This window comes from Urtica dioica, chromosome 9 (genome assembly GCF_054948205.1).
Source record: "Urtica dioica subsp. dioica isolate 48M chromosome 9, U.dioica_male_clone48M_v1_H2, whole genome shotgun sequence".
In the NCBI taxonomy this organism is placed as follows: Eukaryota; Viridiplantae; Streptophyta; class Magnoliopsida; order Rosales; family Urticaceae; genus Urtica; species Urtica dioica.
Window position 1 is genome coordinate 22,156,676 of NC_142764.1, and position 17,681 is coordinate 22,174,356.

At 38.5% G+C, this 17,681-nt stretch overlaps 3 protein-coding genes and 1 long non-coding RNA gene across 5 annotated transcripts; 2 read left to right on the plus strand and 2 right to left on the minus strand.

The window, feature by feature from the left end:
• The first annotated feature begins 3,451 nt into the window (after nt 1-3,451).
• On the plus strand, nt 3,452-6,133 carry LOC149385834 (IAA-amino acid hydrolase ILR1-like 4). The gene is made up of 5 exons (XM_089625129.1): nt 3,452-3,924; nt 4,031-4,156; nt 4,747-5,061; nt 5,377-5,505; nt 5,589-6,133. The coding sequence occupies exons 1-5, from the start codon at nt 3,586-3,588 to the stop codon at nt 5,991-5,993; spliced, it is 1,314 nt and encodes a 437-aa protein (XP_089481255.1). The 5' UTR covers nt 3,452-3,585; the 3' UTR covers nt 5,994-6,133.
• Nucleotides 6,134-6,207: 74 nt separating this feature from the next.
• Nucleotides 6,208-9,555, minus strand: LOC149385835 (Core-2/I-branching beta-1,6-N-acetylglucosaminyltransferase family protein). 2 transcript variants are annotated; one of them, XM_089625130.1, is made up of 3 exons: nt 9,169-9,555; nt 8,155-8,958; nt 6,208-7,100 (listed from the first exon to the last, which is right to left on the minus strand). In XM_089625130.1, exons 2-3 carry the CDS (start codon nt 8,662-8,664, stop codon nt 6,462-6,464), a joined length of 1,149 nt encoding a protein of 382 aa, XP_089481256.1. In that variant the 5' UTR covers nt 8,665-8,958; nt 9,169-9,555; the 3' UTR covers nt 6,208-6,461. The 2 variants fall into 2 exon arrangements, with proteins under 2 accessions (XP_089481256.1, XP_089481257.1); XM_089625131.1 differs by having other exon boundaries at nt 8,155-8,988.
• A 1,132-nt stretch (nt 9,556-10,687) lies between these two features.
• On the minus strand, nt 10,688-11,292 carry LOC149385836 (uncharacterized). Its single transcript, XR_016301464.1, has 2 exons — nt 11,170-11,292; nt 10,688-10,907 (listed from the first exon to the last, which is right to left on the minus strand). It is a non-coding gene; the product is annotated as an uncharacterized LOC149385836 (long non-coding RNA).
• Nucleotides 11,293-11,365: 73 nt separating this feature from the next.
• On the plus strand, nt 11,366-14,342 carry LOC149385837 (RNA methyltransferase family protein). The gene is made up of 9 exons (XM_089627222.1): nt 11,366-12,032; nt 12,205-12,366; nt 12,444-12,553; nt 12,624-12,732; nt 12,816-12,971; nt 13,067-13,182; nt 13,434-13,600; nt 13,669-13,799; nt 13,913-14,342. Exons 1-9 carry the CDS (start codon nt 11,439-11,441, stop codon nt 14,030-14,032), a joined length of 1,665 nt encoding a protein of 554 aa, XP_089483348.1. The 5' UTR covers nt 11,366-11,438; the 3' UTR covers nt 14,033-14,342.
• The last annotated feature ends 3,339 nt before the right edge of the window (nt 14,343-17,681 follow it).

Genomic DNA, 17,681 nt, shown 5'->3' on the forward strand with positions numbered 1-17,681 from the left:
TTGAATTATTATTAATGAAAAAAATAAAAAAATAAAAACTAAATGAAGATGCTCTCTGTTATGCCATTATTTCACATAGAACGAAAAATTGTAGTTGTTATATTAAATCTCCCCAAAAGAGAAGAAAACGTACGGATAGCCTAGTGGTAATCGCTGGAGGATTGAAGTGGGTGGTCTCCGGATCGAATGATTTATTTTGCTTTCGCCACGTCATCCGCCCAGCTCACCCTCTCTCCTAATGGGCCTTGCTTCCGCGTGGGCCTCCTGCCTAGTGGATTTCCCTCTGCTGGGATTCATTCCTCACAAAATCCTTCCGCCCAAGTGGGATTCTATCCGCCCAACACCAATCTTCCCCCACCGAGAGCATTTTTTTTCATCATTCTTGAAGCCATTTCGGCTGGGCCCTACCAAATCCCTCAACACACTTCCAAAACTCTATAAATACACCTCTTTACTCCATTTTATCTCCAAGAAAAAAAGAGGAAAAACTAGCCAAATCCATGCCAAATATTTCTCTCCCACTTCTCTCTCTAGATTTTTCTCACAAACAATATTTGAGATCATTCACTTCCATTCTCTATAGATTGGAAGAGATAATATTTACTCTGTATCAAACACTTTCTCTCACAAACTAAGCTAACAAAGCCAAATTATATTTCCCTCTCTAAAAGTATCCAAGAGTTTGAGAAATCAATTCTCTTGCTCTTCACTTAGTAAGAGGAAAATCTCATCGACCCGCTACCCGATTCCAGAATCCTCTGAAGCTCTTGGATGCGTTAGGCCTTGTCTTAACCTTCCTCGAGCCCTTTGAAACTTTGAAGAGTGATTTATATTCTCAAATCACGATTCAAAGATTTCTCTGAAGCTCTCGGATGTTTTGGGCCTTGTCCTAAACTTCCTCGAGCCCTTTGGAATCTCGAATAGTGATTTTGGGTCCATCCAAGCTAGACACGTGATTATTCTAAGCACACCACGTGTTGACAAATGTTGAATCCAAAAAACGGCTTAACACTCTCCTATGTCTCCTCACATTCACATTTGCATACTTTGCTTGTAGTATCTCACTAGTAAATGAAAGAGCTAAAAAAAATCATCATTGTTTGTAAAATATATATATATATATATATATATATATATATCAATCATTCTTAGTATCAATATTTATCATCAATAGTCTGCTATGAGTTTCAATTGTTTTTTTTTCCTCTAATGGTCTCTCTCCTTTGAAGCCAAAGATCGATCATTGCTATTTCATTGCTGGGAGTACAAAGCTTGAGAGTTCTACATATTCTTGGGAGAGGAAGTTTGGTGGCTGAAGTAGTCTTTCAACATTAAGCTGAGCTATTTGTTTCAGAGTTTTTATTATAAATAATAGTAAATAAATATTTATTTTATTGAGGGTATTTTGAGGAGTTTAATATTGTTTTTTGGCAACATTAAACAAAAAAAAAGTGATATTTACGATATAACATTTTTTAGAAGAGATATGTGTCATTTATATTAAATTGAAAAAAATGATATATTCAGAAACTGAAAAAATAAATTATGCATTTAATCTAAATGCAAGTCCCACTTGATATTTCCCATAAGAAAAACATATTACATATTTAGGGGACAAAAGAGAATAACAATATTAAAAAAAAGAAAAAAACTAGATCAGAATAGAGATACAGTTCAAATTTCATTCTGTGATACATCATATATATTTTGGAAAATAAGCTAGATCGGAATATGGTTCCATGTTTAGGAAAATGCTTTGCTCTACATCCATCCAGTTATTTATTTATCTTTAATTAATTTTTTTCTTTTACTATATAAATTATAAATGGAAGGAATCACATCTTTGGAAGTATATAATAGATAATATTGGAGAAAGCCACAAGGATAAGTATATTATTGGCTTAATAAAGAGTATTCCAAAGTAAAGGGCGAAAAAGATAAAAGATAGGAGCGGACTTTTTGCTTTATAGAGCATCTTACACATATATCTATGATTATTATATCTTAAAAGTCTTCTTCATATATAATGATTATAAATTTATAATAGCGCTAAACTGTGCTAGAGAGCACAATCAAAAGTAAAAATATAATAGATCCCACCATGGGATAAATTACTTAAAAAACAGCATTACTAATTTTCCTACATGAAGCATCAAATGTGACAACTAACCGGGTTTGGTTTACTTGATAGTGCGTGGTTTAATTGGTAGTGCCACTGATTAACCATAAAAATTAAAAAATATAAAAAATTAAGTATTTAACCGATTAAAACATTTAGAATTATTATATAATCAGCGTTTTTAAAATCTTAGATAAATAGTCAAAAATATGACGTGATTTCTGATTTGCTTTTTATTGAAATAAAATGATGGGATATTTATATCAATTTATATGTGTGAATACACAGACGTGACTATTTACTTAAAATTTACGAAACATTAATTATATAACAATGTGAACTGTTAATATAGCTATGTACTTAATATACTAAAAAAATATTGTGAAAAAAAAAATGAAGAACTGCATTCATTCATCAAGTTTATGATATATTAGAAAGAAAAAAAAATCATGTATTTAAAATAAGCACACTATCATGTTCGAAGTATCCTTGTACATAACCTACTTTATATAATTGCCAAATATAGCGATAAATCTGTGTCACAAATTCATGTTTGCAACGGAAAGTTGTAATTGTATCAAACATCTTACTAATCATATAAAAATATGGGAAAATGACATATATATATATATATATATATATATATATTATGTGTTTTAGTTTTATTTTCAAAAATATTGAGTTCATAACCTCTGTTGAACTAAAATGATGAAATTTACTTTAAAATAAATAATAGTGACAAAAATCTTCATTTATTGATGTTAACTCTTATATAAAAAAAAATCGAACCACACTCAATGCTGTACTCTAACTTTCAAATTCTCAATTTTGAAATAAAAAAGAGTCTTAAATCGAAATAGACTTATAAAATTCATATATTCAAATGATGGCTTCATTCCGTATTCGAATTGCAGCTGTGATTCTTGGTATCTCTGATCGGATCTGTGATTTTGATGAATATCAATTGTCGATTTTTACCCCTTGTCTCTGTCTGTGTTCTCTAATTCAAAGACAGTTAATTTTTTTTACTTTTTTAAATAAATTATATATATGATGCGAATGAATAATGATAATTGGTGTTTATGTTAAATATTATAGTCAACGTAAATGAAAAGTTAATAAAAAAAAATATATGTGATACTGTTATATATTTCAGAGTATAATTTTATCATTTTAGTTAAATAAAAAATAAAAATTCGATATTTTTGAAAAATAAAAGTTAAACTCGACATTTCATATATCACATTTAAACAAAAACAAAAAAAAAAAATCGACATTTCATATATCACATTAACACGTGTATTAAAAGACGGGCTTTGAGTTTCGATTTTGAGTTCGTCGATTTGTTCCCATCACTTGTCACTACTCACATTTTTCACGTTTGCAAATATTTCCCCCAAGTCTTCAACTTCAATTTCGCTTCATTCCATTTTTGTTCTCTCCTCTCCGATTATTTTCGACCAGCCATGGCGTTCCTCGGATTGGTCTCCTTAATCTCAGTCCTTATCATGTTCGGTGCGTCTCAGAGCTCAGATGCGTCGTCTCGGATCCACTCGAACTTCCTGGATTTCGCGAAGAGAAGCGAAATCCACGATTGGATGGTCGGAATCAGGAGAAAGATACACGAGAACCCAGAATTAGGGTACGAGGAGTTTGAGACCAGTAAGCTGATACGAACAGAGCTTGATAGGCTTGGAATCAATTACAAATACCCGCTTGCTATCACCGGAGTGGTTGGCTCTGTTGGCTCTGGAAAACCGCCATTTGTTGCTCTTAGGGCTGATATGGATGCTCTTTCTATGCAGGTAAGTCATGAGTGTGACAATTTGTATTGTGATATTTACTTCAAAAATGAAATATCTACAGTTAGCCGTTCAATTTCTGAGAAATTGGATTAAACGTCTGTTACAGGAAATGGTTGAGTGGGAACACAAGAGCAAAGTTGCCGGGAAAATGCATGCTTGTGGTCACGATTCCCACGTGGCAATGCTTCTCGGAGCCGCCAGGATCTTGAAAGAACACGAGAAAGACTTGCAAGTAATTCTCTTTAACGATTTCGATTCCGTTTCATTTTTCTGGTTTTTTTTTTTTTTTGTTTTTAAACAAAAATGAAGGGTGTCGTTTGGAGACTATCTTCTTAATGATCTGGCTCTTGAAAAATCTATAATGTCATGATATTACTGAAACTCATTCCCAATTGATTTTTGGGACGGAATCACATGAGATTTAGCATGGTATCAGAATGTGCAAAATAACTAATCCCAAATGAGTGAGCCTAAAGAACTATCATCTGGCCGGTGTTAATGATACACAACAGAAAGAAAGATGACAAAATTTATGATGTCATGATAATAATTAAAAAAAAACTCATTCCTAATTGATCTTGGGACGGAATCACATGATATTTAGCTTGGTATCAGAATATTCTGTGCAAAACTCAAAATAATGACATCTAATCCAAAATGAATGAGCCTAAAGAACTATCGTCTGGTCAGTCAAAATTTATAAGGTCACGTCTTACTCATCGCATTGTCAATTGATTCTGAGATGGACCCTAATACTAAATACAAAAGATCATTTCGTTTTAAGTGATATTAACGGTTTATTATGATGGGTTTTTGAATTAGGGAACGGTGGTGCTTGTGTTCCAACCGGCGGAGGAAGGAGGTGGCGGGGCGGAGAAGATGTTGGAAGACGGGGCTTTGGAGAAAGTGGAGGCGATCTTCGGTCTGCACGTGGATCCGAAGTTGGGGCTGGGCTCGGTGGCGTCGAGAAGCGGGCCGTTGCTGGCGGGGAGTGGGTTTTTCGAGGCGGTGGTGAGTGGACGCGGCGGCCACGCAGCCATTCCTCAGCACTCGATCGACCCCATCCTCGCCGCCTCCAACGTCATCGTTAGCTTGCAACATCTCGTTTCCCGCGAGGCTGACCCACTAGACTCTCAGGTACTAATATGGTGAAAGAAAATGAAATCAAATATGTCTGTCTGTGTTCGAGAATCGAGAAAATTTTTTAAGGAGAAAAAGCATGCTTGTGGAAGAGGAGACTCGAATTCATTTGGATTTCGAGTTTTCGACTCTTTTTAACATTCTCGTTCAAGATATTGTTTGTATTTTTGTTTGCAGCTCAATGTTTTATTCATTTCAAGGCAAGAAGAATGGTTTGAATTTTCATTTTTTTTTTTCCTAAAATTTTGCATGTTCCGATCATATTTTTATTTTAGAACTTGCTATACCTCTGTTGCATATAATCTTCTATAGGTAGTTACGGTTGCGAAATTTCAAGGAGGCGGGGCATTTAATGTTATTCCAGACTCAGTGACGATTGGCGGAACCTTCCGGGCGTTTTCGAAGGAGAGCCTCGCTCAACTCAGACACCGTATTGAGGAGGTCAATGCGAAGCCCTTTTTTATTTATTTTTTTGATCGAGTGAAGTTACGGGTTACAAGATAATCAATGATCTTGTTTAACAGGTGATAAAACTGCAAGCTTCGGTGCAGAGGTGCAATGCGACAGTGAGTTTCTTCGAGAACGAGAAGCCCTTCTTTCCTCCGACGGTGAATCACAAGAGCTTGCACGGCTACTTCCAGAGAGTGGCCGGAGAAGTGCTTGGCGGAGCCCAAATGGTGAAAGATATGCAACCTCTGATGGGGTCGGAGGACTTCTCTTTCTACCAAGAGGCCGTCCCCGGATATTTTTACTTCCTTGGAATGCAAGGCAGCTCCGACACGAACCCACAGTCGGTTCATTCCCCGCACTTCCGCTCCAACGAAGACGCCTTTCCTTATGGCGCTGCTCTCCAGGCTTCACTGGCCGCCAATTACCTCTCCGAATTCACCGCAAAAGTGGAACGACACGACCATCATGATGAGCTCTGATGCGATCAATGCTATATTTTTTTCAGTGGAATTTGTATAAATACACCAGATCTGTGTTCCCGTGATCAGCCTCCGGAACGAGATGCGTAGCATGGTTTGTCCCATCCACACGGACCTCTGAAATAGATCATTATTTTTCATTTCGGTGTAATAATTAAGGTTTATCTATCATAGTTTCACAAGAAAGAAACATTTCAAGCCAAAAGAAATGTGATAATCAGAATAATAATCAATATATTCATTGAAATTTGAATACGTGTCTCTATAATACATATGATAAATTCAGAACCCAAAAACCAAAACAAATCTATCCTAGCTAATAGGGTTCTCAACTTTCTATAATCAAATGAGCCAACGAAAACAACAACGTCTGTGCTAGATAGGAAGAAGTAGAATTAAAACATCATCAAAACTCTTAATCATGCTCCGCCCAACATCGTAAAATGTCAAAAAAAAAAAAAAAAAATCTCAAAACCCTAGAACATCTCGGGAGAGCTCCAAGAGAGGCTCCAAAGCGCTCGGAGCAAACTTCCTGGCGAAGAGGAAGCAGAGCTCGGTGGGCTGGCCGTTGTAAAGACAACTCTGCCCACCGGTCAGCTTCCGGAAGAACTCCCGGGTCACGTCCGATCGCCCGAACGTGGCCGGGTGGGCCCCGCCCCGGGACCAGTCGACGAACGTCAGCGTCCGATTCGCCAGCTGGCGCGGGGCCTCGATGGAGAGCATGGTCTGGAAGTAGTGCTCATCGACGTAGCAGTGTGGCCGGCAAAACTCCTTGAATTTCGGGTAGTACTTGTTGTCGGAGACGATTCGGAGAGCGAGGGCTCGGTTGACCTCGAACCACTGCGACCCCTTTCGCCACTCGGTGAGGTTGACCGTCGGGGACATGTCCGGGTTGTACCGACCGCGGCCGTAGGGACTGTCCTCGTCGAAGGAGCCCATGAAGCTGTGGCGGGACCGCGAGATGTACCGGTACACGATGCTCAGGCTGGCCAATGGGACGCAGGACTCGGAGAGGAGTACGAACCACTCGTTCGAGATGTCGAGCAGCGCGTTCCCCAACAGCCTCCGCTCCGCGTCGCACATCGTCATCTTTCCCCACTCTATCACCTGCGAAATCCCACATCATAAATATGTTTTTTTTTTTTTTTTTTTTTTTTTTACAGGACATGGTTGTTGTTACGACTCTACTAATGAACTAATTATTTTATTGCCAAAAGTCGTATCAATATCCTATGTTGTCCCCAGCACAGTGTAGTGTTTCATGTTTAAGGAAAGACGATTCGGTGGTTGGGTCAGTTCTGGGCTCAAGCTGAGGTATGTTTATGAAAATAAAAAAGCATGAAAAATTGTTGAGATTGGTTTATCAGCATCTTTAACAACAAGAACTCTAGATATCTAGGCCGATTTTCGAAGTTTAGAAACCTGCCATTAGAAGCGTAATTACTAATGCATCCCTTTGGCTTCGCCTTTTGTTCAATAAAAATGTCCCGTGTTTCTCTAAAAAAAAAAAAACCATAACTTAACTTTGTGGCACGGCCAAGTCATATCGCCTGATCCAACGGTTTTATACCTATCAATAATACTGCTACAAATTCTTAAGTTATACTGTTTTCAGTTTTATACTCCTAAAGTGCGCAAACATCCAGAAATTAGTCTTTTTACACTGTATGCACATTAATTGAGACATGGAAATTCTGCTTCATTTAAAAAAAAATCGGGTGAACCAAATAGCAGCAAAGGTTTATAAGTCAGCCACACTCACACCTATTTCAAATCGATAGAAAACAGCATATCAACAAAACTATTATCATAGAAAAAGCTAGTCTGATACAGGATCCTCTAAAGCCAAAGTCAACCATATTACTGATGGCTGACCAAACACTGAGAACCAGAACCAGATTTATATTTGCTCACTGAGAAGGTCATATCTGAGATCTACACGATTTGGTGAAACTCACAAGAACAGCCTATGGTCGAGCAAAATCGAAACGTCTATAACCGAAAGCTTGAAAACTCTATTTTCCAACTTTTGTAAGAAATAAATCTTACAAAAACCTCAAGCAAATCAATTCTCTCATACCCGTTTTTCGAAATCTGAAATAATCAACTATGAGGAATCACATAAAAACAGACTCGATACAACGAAAAGTCCAACACATACCTGGCTCGGGATCAGCTTGTTGTAGAACACCGAGGTAGGAGGAAAATCTGGCTTGTAAGAAGGCATAGCGTGGACATAGATCGAGTAGAGCCTCTCGTTCCCTTTGAAGAACCGTTCCCAAAGAGGCGCCAAAGGCAACGGTCCCTTGGTCAAGAACATGAAAGCGATCTTCGGGTCCCGTTTGAACGGGTATCGCCCGATCCGAGGCGCGAACGAAGCCCTCCACAGAAGCTCGGCGTCGTTCATATTGTGCAGCGGCTTCGAAGGAGCTTTGATCCAACTCTCCAAGCTTGGCTTCTCTTCTTCGAAGACGCAGGGCTTTTCGGCCATGATCGGCTTTTCGGACTCTACCGAAATCACGTCCGGGGATTTCCTGTACCGAATAGCGTACATGCTGAAGAATGAAAACCCGAGACCGAGCGCCAAAAAGGCCAAGAAGCACTGGAGTAGTCTCAGAGGAAAGACCCGAGATGGGTTGATCCGAAAGTTCTTTCCTTCCTCCAATCCCATGTTTTAAACTTTCTCAATCTCAACTAAAGCTTTGATCCGAGAGGGGTTTTTTTTTTTTTTTTTTGGCTGATATGATATACACGTGGGTATTAATGATATCAGGAAATCGGTTCCTCTTTTGAGGCGTTGAGATCGGAAACTCGCTCACTTACCATTTCCCAGCGTGAAGAAAAAACGGGAAATGGGTAAGTGAAGTTAACTTCACTGGTGTAGGGTATTGGAATTTATTCCTCTTCTTTAGTATCGATCCCTTTAAGACCCAAATCATCTACAATCCGCTGAAGTATTCACTTGCTGTAATGGGCATTCCAAAAACGAGATGGTCTGAGTAAGAAATATAATTGGAAACTAAAAAGAGGAAATAAATCAAAGTTTCAAAGTTTGAAACTTTGATTCCGGAAACGCAAAGACTCGCTGAATCCGTGGGAGAGAAAAAGGTAAATCAAGCTGGCGAATTAATTATTGGGGAAGAGCAAAAAAGAAAAGGGGTGTTATTTTATTTACCTCGTGGGACGATTGGCTTCAACTTTTCTTCTCGGAGATTTCATATGCTCGATGATGAAACGAAAGAGGCTTTAAAGCTGGGGTTTATTTTTCAATTTTTTTTTTATTAATTAAGAAGAATACAGATGATCTGGGACTTGGCTTTGATTTGGAGACTACTGATATATTTGTTTGCTAAGAGTTTGGAGACCAGACTAGTTCGTTCGTCTGTCTCTTTGCGGCTTTTTGGAGTCCAAAGGAAAGTGGGTTTAAAATGTGCCTTTGATTTCATTTTAATATATATTTTATCAATAAATAGTTATTTATATAACTGTTCTCCTCTTGCCACACGTGTCGCGGGTTCGACAGTTCAACTAGTCTGATTGTGTATCTTTCATCCCATTTGTATAGTCTCTCTCTCTCTATATTATTGTTGAGAATATATTTCAAGTTTCAACAACAGAGCAGTGCGTTTTATTTGACGAGTAACGAATTAGAATAACTCGGCGGTAGACATAGGTTTGTATTTAATATCCTTTGAAAACTCTTGTAACGGTTTGGTGCCTAAACGAAAAAACAGCATTTCCTCAACAACACATTAACAACCTTTAGTTTTGAAAAGAACAAATAAAGAGAGAAGAAATAAAAAAAAAACGCCTACCACAGCGACCAACATATCAACCCAACTTTACCGGAAAAAAATTATCACGAAATTTGTATATTATTTTTATCGTAGCTCTTACAGTCAAACAATGAGTTCATTGGCACACCAACCATATCACACAACATAAACACAATTAAAAAATTATCTCTTCATTATGCAATTGTACAAGTACAACCATGTAGCTTTTAATAGCAAAAATGGTACAAAATAGTCATTTAAAATGTATTGCTTAACAAAATAATCATAGTTTCAATTTTTCAGCAAAATAACCAAATTTATGCTTTCAAAAATTTTTTGACAGCCAAGATTAAATTTTTTTACGATTATTATAAGTAATTTATCACTTTAAAAAAAATTAATCTTTGAGTAAAAAAAATTGAAATCCTGTACATTTTAACTATTTCACTATATTAAGACAAATAATTTCATAACTTTAAATTGACTATTTAAATACATCGCCCCTTTTAATATACGCCCGTACCAATGAAGATCACTCACTAGTAGTTCGCAAGGTAATGCTTAAATTTAGGCTTTGACGTGGGATCATAAGCTATATGAAAAGTGTCCGATATAAGATTAATAAAAAAAAATCGACTCCATTGTCTCATACGAATTAAGACCAGTCTGTTGGCTTGCTCTTCACTTAGGGCGCCAGGGAAGAGAGCAGATTCGCTTGCATAAAGCTGTTTATGTCTAACAGTCTTATCTATTTACTGCCTTTTGATTACCCACCGTTTAGTAACGCATCGGAGCCCAGTTGGGAAAGACGAAGAGAATTAAAATACCTCGTGAATTATTGTTAATGAATTGACTAGTTTAGATACAGAGTCGAATTACAATGATACAAGTCCGACGGTAATAAAGAGACATGTAGGATAACAAATTTATCAGATTCAGTCTGAAAAATTTATCAATAGGAAGATGAAGGTTCTGCCCTATGCATATGCTAATGCTTAATCTCGAAATTCAATGAGCAAAATTGTTCTAAAATGAAAAAATGCGTATAAAAAACTAGTCAAACTAGTTTATATAATAATAATATGTTTACTCGCAGCTTTTACTTCTCCGAGGATTTGGTCCCCTTTCTTTCCGAACCCTAGAAATGAAAAAACCCAAAAGCACTCATCAGTCCATTCTTTTCACTAACCCTATTTTTATTTATCTACGCTATCTTTCACACAAGCAAAAAAAATCATAATTAAATCAAACTAGGGTATCGTGAGCTATAATCCGCTATAAAGCCGAAGACTTTTATCAGCACGTGTTTCATTCCTTAAAGGCACCATCTAACTTGCGTTAATTCCAATAAAGGAAGGTAATTAGATACAGAGAGGAGAGAGAGATAGTGATAAAATTACCGGCGGTGACAAAACGGCGATTGTGTTGGATGCGCCTGTGAGCTCGATTCTGCTCAGGCGAGATAGAGAGAGTAGCGAAATTGATCTGTTATATTTGGGGATTAGGGTTTTTAGAGATTTTCTTTAATAATACGCTGTCGTTTTCACTTCTTCTAATGTTTGGACTTAGAATGTCCAAACTACCCCTCCCCTTATCCAAAGGAAGAAAAAAAAAAGATTGAGCTATATGCTTATTTCTCACGAGTCGAGAACAGCGAGCGAACTCAGAAATGGCAACCGTGCCGAGCCACGGACTCAGGCACGCGACAATCACGCGTCCATGGCTCTCTAAGCTCCCAACCTTCCGATTCTCCACCACAGCCACGCTCGCAACTCATCCTTCCCGATCGCCAAGCGACAACGACGATGACCGTACTCCAACGCCGTCGCCGTCACCGTCACCGTCATCGCCGTCGTACTTCCCAAAGAGAGGCCAGACGGTCGAGCTCGTCTGCGAATCTCTGGCATTCAAAGGAAAAGGTCTCTGCAAAGTCTCGGGCACGGGATTCGTGGTCCTCTGCGACCGAGCTCTCCCCGGAGAGCGATTCCTGGGCCGCGTATCTCGCCGGAAAGGTAACTACGCCGAGGTCACGAAGCTGAAAACGATATCGCCGCACTCCGACGCCGTCGAAGCTCCTTGCGAGTACGCCTCACACTGCGGCGGCTGCAAAACTCAGAGCCTCTCTTACCCCGCGCAGCTCCGAGCGAAGGAGCAGCAAGTCCGTGACCTAATTGTCCACGTCGGAAGATTTTCCCGCGCGGAGATGGAGTCCATCACGAAGCCCATCGTCGCTTGCGATGCTCAGTTTCACTACAGGAATAAGGTTCTAGTTCCTATTTTCATTTCAATGTAAGGTTTCAAACATGGCCGAATTACTACGATTTGGACTTTGCTGGACTGTGATACCATGTTAAGTAAGGTCAATCTCAAAACCAATTGAGAATGAGTCATGACTCATGACCTTATGAATCTCGTTTGGATCGTCGTTCTTTCAGATGGAGTTCTCGTTTGGCTCCGAGAGATGGGTGCCGAGGGAATTGCTTGCGGAGAGGAAAGAAGGAGAGAAGAGCTACGCGCTGGGACTTCACGCTCCGGGAGCTTTCGATAGGGTTTTGAACGTTGATAAGTGCTTTCTTCAGAGCGAGCCAGCCAATCGGGTGCGCAGAAACATACACACGATCTCTGTAACTTTGACCCTTCTCAGCGTTCTTATTGAGTGTGTATATATGCTTAGGTTCTTGAGGCTGTGCAAGAGTGTTGGACTGACACGGAACTAGGGCTCTCTCCTTATAATGTCCATAATCATACTGGTTTTCTTAAGCATCTGATGATAAGAACCGGAAGGTGACTATTCGCTCTTCGTAAGTGTTGTTTATTTGTCACAATCTATTGATGCGAGCTTTGATTTTTTTAGTGACTCGGAGTCAGAGAGTCCAGAGGTCATGGTTAATTTTGTTACATCGTCTCACAAGCCAGAGTTGCTCAATCCTCTCGCCCAACGAGTTTCAGCCATTCCTGAAGTGGTTTGTTTTGATTCTTTTTTTCTCTTCAAATTCGTAAGTTATTTTTAGTTTTCTTATTGTGAATTGTTTATCATGAGCTGTAGGTTAGTGTGGTGAATAATGTAAATACTTCTGTTGGAAACACGTCTCTCGGCGAGGAGGAATTTATATTATACGGGAAACCAACAATCACAGAGACCTTAAGAGGGCTCACTTTTCAGATATCTGCCAACTCTTTCTTTCAGACAAATACCAGACAGGTAGTCGCTTTTGATGATAAAAACAACCCAACTTTACGGTTTGTCAGTTTATAAATTATACGATTTTTTAAATGCTTAAAATCTTAAATGTTTAGGCAGAGGTTTTGTATGAACTTATAGGCGAATGTGCCGGTCTCAAAGGAGACGGCTCAGACATTGTTCTTGATCTGTTTTGTGGAACCGGCACAATTGGTCTAACTCTGGCAAAAAGGTGATTCTTCGCTGCTCATTTTTATCTCTAGAGTTTATCTTATGTTAATAAGAACATAAGTAGATATTTTTGTTGATAATTATATGGATGATTACACCAAAACGAACTATATTTTGAAAGATAGGCAAGGCTAAACCCTCATTACCCAGCCTCATAATCTATTAATACTGAATATTTAATTACTAAAGTGGATTTCCTGATGACATTAAGAATGTTACAGAAACCTTTTGAGATTTTTCGTGTTGTATCAGTGCCAAACATGTTTACGGATACGAAGTAGTTCCTCAAGCGATCTCAGATGCTCATCTGAACGCAAAGCTGAACGGGATTCACAACGCGACATTCGTTCAAGGCGACCTCAACAAAATCGACGAAAGCTTCGGGAACAATTTTCCTAGACCCGACATAGTGATTTCAGGTAAATTCAAATCAACATGTTCATTTTCCTTTTTGGATTTGTTGTTGAAGTACGTCGAAACCATGCAGACCCAAACCGGCCGGGAATGCACATGAAGCTCATAAAATATCTCCTAAATCTCGAGGCTCCGCGTATAGTTTATGTGTCGTGTAACCCCGCAACTTGTGCACGTGACCTTGATTATCTCTGCCATGGAGTGGTATGCGCGCCCTTTTAATTAACACTCTGATCACCAAGCTCTCTTTAGCTTTTTATGTTTTATGTTTTTTTTTTCTTTTTCGATTTCGTGAACGAATCAAGTATGTTGCTCAGGCGGAGAAAAACTTAAAAGGCTGTTACGAGCTGAAGAGTATACAACCGGTAGATATGTTCCCACACACTCCTCATATCGAGTGTGTTTGTCTTTTGGAGCTCTGTGAAAATCCCAGTTGAAGCCCAGCAGTAACAGATATGCATTGATTTATGACATTCAAGTTCGGGTGGAAAACAAGCACGCTGTTAGACTGATATTTTATTTCCCAATTTGTTGAGAGAAATTGACTCCGGCGCCATAGGCTTCTGGTTAAATTATTACTAGGAATTTGTATCAACTTTTGAATTTTGATCGTATAAATGGTATCCTCAATTTTGTTGCATTCAAGGGCGCCTCTCAAGTTTAGGGGCAACTGTATTTGATTACGAATTTATTCATTATTTCGTTAATCTTTTTAAAAGAATAGCACCAGGCAAATTTATATGAGAATTTAGAAACTCTAATATGTTACAGATGCATGATTTGAAATTATTAATCATCTATGCCATTGACTCGAGAAGTATAGTAAAAATATTATAGTTGCTATGTTACATGTAACTAATTAATTTTTTGTTGTAAATCTTGGGTTTTAAACTCTGACAGAACAAAACATATTTCTCATTCGGGACTTGACGTAAAAGATCTAGTCTGTTAGACGTAGCATTTCAATTTGGATGTCCAAAATGCCCAACTTTAGTTGAGTTGCAACCACTAAATACATCAATCACGATTGATGAATTCGTCGAGGTGTGCAAGATGTGCAATGCGGAGCCTGAAAGTGTGGTTCACCTGTTTTTCCGGTGTCCGGCGTCGAGGTGCTTGTGGTTCTCAGAAGTTTTCGGAACTAGCTGGGATGGGCCCCATATGAAAAATGGCTTTGAGGCGATCTGCCTTATTCTGGAAAAAAATGAAGGTAAAACTTTCTAACCGTTTAAAAAAATGAAGGCAAAAAACTACGAAATCAGTAATGTCATAATAATTTATTTTCTAAGTTTTGCGTTCATTTTTATATTGACTTCGAAGGATTTGCTTCACTTTTCTAGTGATTTTGAAGTTTGTCTCGAAGTTTTTTTATTTTTAAAACAGAAATATTTTGGACGTTTTACCTACTCAAAAGTTTAGTTTTTCTAAAGGGATATTGACACTAATAATACCATCTCAATGTCACTTACCAAATATAGCCCAAAATCAAAAAATTGACGCATGTAGTACCTAGACCATTATGTAAAGACTATTATACCCTCATAATTCTTTTAAACACATTCTCAACTCATTCCTGGTTCTTCATCTTCTTTGTTCTGCAAAAAAAAAAAAAAAAAAAAAAAAAAAAAAAAAAAAAAAAGTTTTCGCTCCCTCTCTTCATCTTCATCCCGCTCTTTCTTTTCTCGCTCAACCCACGATTTCGGCCATCCCCAACCCATTTCCCAGTTCTTCATCTTCTTTTTCCTAAATAAAAAGAAACTGTTTGGTCTTCTCTTCATCTTCATCCCTCTCTTTCTCTTTCTCGCTCAATCCACGATTTCGGCCATCCCCAACCCATTTCCCGGTTCTTCATCTTCTTTTTCCTAAAAAAAAAATGTTTGGTCTCTCTCTTCATCTTCGCCCATCTCTTTCTCTTTCTCGCCCAACCCACGATTTCGGCCCATCATCACATCTCATACTCACACGCAACTACCCAGTCGGCCCCTCTTTATCTTCTTCGACACCCATATAACCATTCTCTCTTTCTCTCCATCTCGCTCAACTCTCTTGGAAAATCCCAAAATTTCGGCAACCCAAAGCGCGCGCACCAGCACTCTCGCTCAACCCACGCGCAACCCCAAATTTCGGCGACCCAACCCATCCTCACTGTGTTTCTCTTCGATCGGCGACCCATTTCCGGTTACCCATTTTTCTACAGTGAGTTTCTCTAGATCTTGGATAAAATTGTAAAAAAAAAGAAGGTTTATTTAAATATTCATCCAAAATTGCATGTTTGTAGAGTTTATGTTTGTTGAAGAAGATGCAATGTTTACAATGTTTCATTCATGAAAGTTTGATTTTGGATTAAAAAACAGTATAGTGTTGCCGGTTTAATGAGTATTTACTCAAAATAAGGATTGTAATGTTTTCACAATTTTTTTTGTTCTAATTGATGAATATTTTAGCTTCTAGGTTCATGTTTGGTGATTTGATTTGTTTTAAGTTTTTTCTTCAATGACTAAGTTGAAAGATACCAAGGCAAATGAGGCCTCAAAAGTTGTCCGACGAAGCCCTAAGACGGCTTCAAAAAGGAAGATTGTTGAGCCGTCCAAGAGTTCCGACGATGACGCGTTCATGGTCGCACCACCCAAGATGAAAAAGGTATAGAATAAAAACTTAGTAGCTTATTTAGAGTATTTTTGGTGACGCATTGGTTTGTTTTGTGTTTGATATATATTAAAAACAAGGCCGAGTCATCAGGCGTTGCGGCGGCCTCGGAGAGTCCTACCACTCCGGTTTCCAGAAAGGTGAGTTCGTGACATTTTGATCTTGTTTCGTGACATATTGGTAACGAACTGATTGAGTTCGTGACCGATGTGTCACGAACTCGCCCACTCCGTGACCGATGTGTCACGGACTGACCCACTTCGTGACACATCTGTCACGAAGTGGGTGAGTCCGTGACACATCGATCACGGAGTGGGCGAGTTCGTGACACATCGATCACGAACTCAACCAGTTCGGGCCACATAGTAGATGTAATTGAGTGTATGTAATGGTTTCACTAATTATGTGTAGGAGTGGAAACAGTGTATACCCGAGGCCAACATTGAAAGTTTTTCGTTTAACTTCCACGGGGGATTGGAAAATTTCCTCACTCTCTTACTCGGCCGCAGCGCCGAAACTCAAGCTGGCTTCGCCCAATCATGTTTTGGGCAGTTTGTGGGGCAACAAAAAATAGTCCGATCATCGGCGATTATAAGCCACCTGGTGTTGAGGACCGGAAGCTTCGAGGGAGAATATCTCCAAGCTTAGTTTATGTCAAACTTGTATTAGTACTTTAGCTCGTGTGTATTTAAGGTAACAAGAATATCAAAACATGTTTTGGTACTTTATGATAATGCAATTATATTATGAATATTCTTACATTATTGGCTTTCCTTAGCCTATTATGTCTTGTTACTGAAGATCCATTAGCCTTATATTCTTCTTATTATTATGCCATATGAACAATGAATTCAATATCACATTACACAGGCGAGTCCAACAAAAGTCAAACCAAATCAAATGTAATTTCATTTTTTAAACCATTTAACACAATACCTATAAACAAAACAACAACAACCAGCATTTTAATCTTGAATAATTCAGATACAATCAGTTGTTCCAATTCATTGGCTTCAGTTGGTTCTTCGTATTTGAAGTCTTCATCGACAAAAAATGGTATCTGGTTTTCCAATGAATTTATCTTCCTTAGCAGCCCTGGAATGATTTGAATCGATCTTGGGCACATAGGTGGGTCAATCCATTCCAAAAACCCGCATCCATTGAATTTCTTTATCTGTCACAAGTATAAACCAAAGAATATTTATTTACAAAATCTTAAAAAGAATAGAAACATATGCGAACCTTATACTCGGGGCATCCCGATCGATCAGCCGTCATAACTAAATACCTAACGATTTTCCTTATTTATAAGATTTCTAGACGGTTTCTAGGATAACGAGAAACATATTCAAACATTATACTCGGGGCATCCATAGAATCGTCTTCCAGGGTTATCAGCAGTCCAGGAAGTTCGTTCAACTCCATTTAGACCACACGAAC